Source organism: Trachurus trachurus (assembly GCF_905171665.1).
Source record: "Trachurus trachurus genome assembly, chromosome: 8".
NCBI classification, from domain to species: domain Eukaryota; kingdom Metazoa; phylum Chordata; class Actinopteri; order Carangiformes; family Carangidae; genus Trachurus; species Trachurus trachurus.
This window is the reverse complement of record NC_139905.1, coordinates 18,667,069-18,673,184: the sequence shown is the minus strand read 5'-3', so window position 1 is coordinate 18,673,184 and position 6,116 is coordinate 18,667,069. Positions and strand designations below refer to the sequence as shown.

At 42.2% G+C, this 6,116-nt stretch overlaps 1 protein-coding gene across 1 annotated transcript; it reads left to right on the top strand.

The window, feature by feature from the left end:
- On the top strand, window positions 1-2,724 carry wfikkn2a (info WAP, follistatin/kazal, immunoglobulin, kunitz and netrin domain containing 2a; the record flags this gene model as incomplete). Its single annotated transcript, XM_083977173.1, has 3 exons — window positions 1-222; window positions 1,028-1,344; window positions 1,524-2,724. The coding sequence occupies 3 exons, from the start codon at window positions 1-3 to the stop codon at window positions 2,722-2,724; spliced, it is 1,740 nt and encodes a 579-aa protein (XP_083833299.1).
- Between the last annotated feature and the right edge of the window lie 3,392 nt (window positions 2,725-6,116).

The following is a 6,116-nucleotide window of genomic DNA, read 5'->3' as shown; positions in this document are numbered from 1 at the left end:
ATGTGGTGGATGCTGTTTCCCCGATGGATTTGGTTTCTTCTGGGACATTATTCTACTTTTCTCCTTTATATGGACAGCTGCCGTGTAGTGAGAGCGATGCCTATGCCCATGTCTGTGGCCAAAGTGGTGTACTCTCACGCGGGTCTTTGCCCGAATGACCTGAACCCCAACCTGTGGGTGGATGCTATGAGCACCTGTATGCGCGAGTGTGAATCTGACCAGGTGAGTTCTCTTGCCGGTGACGGTGGTGAAGGTGATGCTGGCGCGTGAAATGTGAAGACTGCAGTTCGTCTGTATAGTCGAAGCTGTTGGAAGAATTATAGAGAAACAGGCGATGGGGTAATATGTTATAAATGCCAGAATATACTTTTTTTTTTAAAGTCGTATTTAAGAAAAATGTCAGATCTAGCCCATAGCCTGAATCTCCCTACATTTAGCTGTCTAAAAAAAAAAAAAAAAAAAAAAAAAAAATCATTATTTTGTCATTCTTGTGATTTGTGTTTTTATTCCAGTGTGCATTCATTGCATCAAAGATCAGCTTTTGTTTTAGGGTATTAAACAGATGTTACAGTAACTTTCCTATATAAAGATGAGCTGCACTGAGTGTATGTTCTTTTTAGGTCCATCACCCTCTAAGTTTAATACTTATGATACACAGTACAGTCCCTCTACCATTTGATTAAAGCTGAGGCATTCACTGTACTCGACAGAACTGGAAAATAACAGGCTTTTCTGTTCTTCTTAAACCAGGATCTGGTGTCAGACAAAACCCCCTCAATGTTCAATAGCAAAACCACCAAATAACATGCAGTTCCCGGCAATTCCTGTTGTTCTTTCACCCTTAACTCATCTGCACTGAAAACATGCATTTAAAGAACCATCTGATATATCCATGAGATGAATTTAACCAAGATCAATACAATTGTCTTTGTTTTTGCAGTATTTTATTTGACACTGAATCTCAACAGTGAAAAGAAAAGTGCCGGTTTGTGGTACAAAAGTTTTGTCTTTTTCCCCCCAACTTTAGGACTGTGAGACTTTTGAGAAGTGCTGCCCTAATGTATGTGGCAACAAGAGCTGTGTGGCAGCGCGCTATATAGACATCAAGGGCAACAAGGGCCCCATTGGAATGCCGAAGGGTGCCACCTGCGACAAGTTCATGTGCTCTCAGCAAGGGTCCGAGTGTGACATCTGGGACGGCCAGCCTGTTTGTAAGTGCCGGGACCGCTGTGAGAGGGAACCCCACTTCACGTGCGCATCTGACGGCATGACATATTATAACAAGTGCTACATGGATGCAGAGGCCTGTTCCAAGGGTATCTCTATCTCTGAGGTCACCTGCAGGTAACATGTTAAGTATTTTAGATCTCTACTTTTTGTTTTTGGTGTAATGAGGTAAAGTTGTCTTTTTTTTCAGTCGTTTTAATTCAGATACTTATGTGCAATGTCAGTATATAGTTAAAGAAGAGCCGTTGACACATCCAGGCACTGATTAATCCCTTTCTTATTCACGCTACCTACAGGTACCACCTGACCTGGCCAAACACCAGCCCAATCCCTGCAGAGACCACCCTACATCCCACCACTGCCCTCCAGACCACCCTCCCAGCTGACATCCAGCTGCCCACGATAAACAGCGGCCCCAGTCAACTGGCCGTCTTTGTTGGAGAGACGGCGAGCTTCCTGTGCGAGGTATCAGGGAAGCCACGTCCGGAAATCACCTGGGAGAAACAACTGAAGGGCAAAGAGAACACCATAATGAGACCCAATCACGTCAGAGGGAACGTTGTGGTCACCAACATCGGCCAGCTGGTCATATACAACGCACAACTTCAGGATGCCGGCATCTACACATGCACAGCCAAAAATGTAGGGGGAAGTGTGTCGGCACACTTTCCCTTGGTAGTGATCAGGAGAGAAGTTAAAGGTAAGAATGCAGAAGGGAATAGTACCAACCTGCCTTTTCCGGCTGAAGAGTGCCTTAAGAGTCCGGACACAGATGACTGTGGAGAAGAAAGCATGAACTGGTACTATGAACCAAAGAGGAACAACTGTTTCACCTTCACCTACAGTCAGTGCAATAAAAACCGTAACCATTTCGACACCTACGAATCCTGCATGCTGTCATGTGGAGGAGAGCTAGCGGCTCCCTGTAGCCTACCGAGCCTCCAAGGGCCTTGCAAGGCTTACGAGCCTCGCTGGGCCTATAGCAGCAGCCTCAAGAAGTGTCAGTCTTTCGTCTACGGAGGCTGCGGCGGCAATGAGAACAACTTTGAGTCCAAAGAGGCCTGTGAAGAGATGTGCCCCTTTCCGAAGAACCACAACTGCAAGATGTGTAAACCTCGATGCAAGATGGTCACCAGCTTCTGCAAGAGTGACTTTGTGATCCTGGGGCGTGTGACGGAGCTGACAGAGGAACAAGAGTCAGGCCACGCTTTGGTGACAGTGGAGGAGATCTTGAAAGATGAGAAGATGGGTCTGAGGTTCTTTGGTAAAGAACCACTGGAGGTGACTCTTCTGAACATGGACTGGAATTGCCCCTGCCCCAATATCACTGTGGCCGACGGGCAGCTCATCATTATGGGAGATGTTCACAACGGGATGGCCACGCTTCAGCCTGACAGCTTTGTAGGCTCCTCCAGCACTCGTCGAATCAGGAAGCTTCGTGAGGTCATCCACAAGAAAACCTGTGATTTCCTCAAGGATTTCTCTGCCGTCCAGTAAAACATTTTCAAATCTCACAGTCTCTGACTCTCAGTTATGTTTTCAGATTATTCCAAGCTCCAGTGACCTCACCAGTCAAATGACTGCAAGCAAACCCAAAACAAACTTATCTGCAACACTGGAGGTTGTGTTGCCTGTTTCAGATGTCTTTCTTTCCTTCTTTTGCTTCTTATTGCTCAATAGACCTCCAAAAAAAAAAAGATCTTATAATCACATGTCATAGTCTCAAGTGATCATCACAGATGCTGTGTCAAAACTGTCCTTTTTTTTATTAGTTAAACTTTGGCAGTTTTGCCCTCACCACCTGTGGCACACTGTCTGAAATAGAAATAGTCACACACATTTACCCTGTACAAAGTATTTAATCTTGTAACTGTTTATTAAAAAGACATGATAGATAACCTCTACACTAATATGATTCTTTTAGCAGTATGTTTTGACATAATTGGCTTGTTTGCTTTGTGTTTATGTGGGACCTTGCAAAACTGGCATTATACATCACCTGTCCTGAGCTTTTGAGCTCACAATAATGCAATGTGAAGCCTCAGTTTATCTACCAGAATCAAATAAGCTCTTTGGTTCCATTTTTTGTGGAATCTATTTTGATAAGTTTTAATTTACAATGCAGAATATGTATGTGGACTTCTATACTTCATATTTATTTTTCTTGATCTGTTTCTTATAGGGCTACGGCCAGTGGACATACGGATATGTAAACACAACACATGTGTACAGGATATATACATATATGTACGTGTGTATGTTTCTCTGTGAATCTAATTACATAGAGAACAGTGAACATATTTTTGTTATCTATGATATTTTAGTGCTCATTAAAACTTTTATGGAATACGAAGGCAAAATAAATAAAGATGATTTTGGAAAACATTACTGTCTCCTTGCTTCTTGAAGCTGTTTTTTGTTTTGTTTTGTTTACCACTGCTACAGACAAAATAGCCAACATGCTCACAGTTTATCAAAAGACTCATGTGGGCAGTGCATGTGCTGGTCTGTAGCTGACATCCCTCTATCCATGTCCTCCTCCTTCCACTTGTGTTTCACACACACACAGGGCCTAGTCTGGCATTAAAATCTGAAGCAGGTCACATTCCAGCCCAGCTGTGGTGGCCTGCAGAGCGGTGTGTTGTGTTGTGTCTGGGTCTGGGGCCCTCGCATAGCACACACCCCACCGGCCATCCATTGGCCTTGTGCGGCCCCTTTCATGTGCAAGAGGCCGGGGTGAAGGGGATGTTGTCTGATTCTCTCTCTTTCCCTCTCTCAGTTGGCCACATCTGTGTTAAAGGGGCATAATAGAGAACAGAGAGAGGAATGAAAGGAGTGTAAAAGGTCAAGTAGAAATAGGGGAGTGTTGCACACAACTGAAGCAAGGATAGAGCGTTAAAATTAAATTGTCTCAATTGAAACACAGTCATTCTGTAGAATTTCTTTCTTTACCAATGCCAAATCCTGATGTGAAAGACATTAGGACCTTGGAAAAATAAAATATGCATGAGTACAAAAGTGCACAGTTGTGATGTCAGGTAAGAACCAACTCAGGGTTGTCAAACACTAGAAGTGTGAGACACCTTGAGAAGAAAATTAGTCAGCAGGACATACAGGAAACAATACATAAGGAGCAAATAGCCACTGAATATCCCCCTTCCCCCCCCCCTGTGTCCCTTATATCCCCTTCTCTAACCCCCTTCCTAAGCCCACTTCCCCAACTGTCTGCCCACGTAGACCGACAGACAGCCAACCCTGGGCGGCGACCTCTGACCCTGCTAATGAAAAAGAGGCCACCAAGGAAAAGGCAATTTTCATTAGAACTGTTGACAAGTGTTAAGTGACTGGCCGAGCTCCAGGCCAGCTCCGCACGGATCCCTTGATGTCCTACACATCACAGCCGGCTGCTGATTTCAGTATCAAGTTCACTGAGAGACCACCAGCCAGGCAGCCTGCCAGACAGACCATAATAATAAGCCAGACAGCCACAGGTACAAAGAGTGGGGTGGAGGGCTGGGGGGTGGCCAATGCCCTCAGTGACACAGAATTGGGGAAGAACTTGGTCTTTAGAGGGGTGGTCAACTTTGATTTTAGGAAAACAAAAACACAAAAATGTACATTAATTGTTGCATTATTAACCTAAAAAAATAATCTCAGTGAAACTTCATCTTATTCCACATATTTATGGAGGAACCAGTCTGCTGTGGTATGTAACAGAAAGATATACATGTACGTACACCTACAAATAGCATAAAGATGTTCACACAAGGTCATAGAGCTAAGGAATATACATTTCCAATTCCAACTAGATGTCCCTACACTGTAACAAATGATTAGATAGATAGATAGATAGATAGATAGATAGATAGATAGATAGATAGATAGATAGATAGATAGATAGATAGATAGATAGATAGATAGATAGATAGATAGATAGATAGACAGACAGACTTTATTATTAGACTCAAGGTCCATTAAAAAAACAAACACATATACAAATTTAAAAGAGACAGTCATACCAGTGTTTCCACATGGCTGACTGGTATCTCACAGCACTGAGTCCAGGATTGATCAACAGCATTAAGACAGAATTTTGTGTGTCATTCAGTCGACAGATGAATTTATACATCAATTTCCGCAACAGAGCATGAACATTTTTTAAGATTACATTAAAGATTACACTAAAACAGTTCATTTTTTAAATGACTACATTAGTGTTATTAGATCAGTTTGTCAATTTCAGACCTCATGCTGACTTGAACTAATCACTTTACCTTTTCGCTGAGTTTGCTTTTCAAAAAACAGCATTAGCTTATTAATATTTATATTGTATTATTTTTCCTATTAAAAGACAGTAAGTATATATCATAGAGTATACTGTGTTGAAAACATCGCAATTATTGTCAAAGTTCATCTGTGTGTGAAGGCATTGATCAACATGCATGATGAAAAAGAAAGAGACAAAGAAAACACAGAAAGGAGATAGATCAAGAGAAAAAAAATGGGGACTGAGAATGGAGCAGGGGAACATGACCCACTTTACATGCAGGTGGTTCATCTGAGTGAGCTGATGTGTGCACACAGGGAGTAAACTACTGTATAAACACACATTCATTCACGTAACAAGCACATGTGATAGGCCTATATCCACTTTATGCAATGACCATAATCGCAGTTACGTTATCTTTTTGCTTTGGATGACTAAACATTTTCTACCCATAATTTGTCTGATTTCAATTCCAATTTACCATGATAAATGGACTAATGTGCTAAAATCTTGTAAACAGGATCACGCATCAAGAAATTATATTTGAATTTCATTTTGCCAACTATGAGCATGCTTTTTTGTAAGCATGTGTATGATTTCTATAGGATTTGCGCTGTGGTCG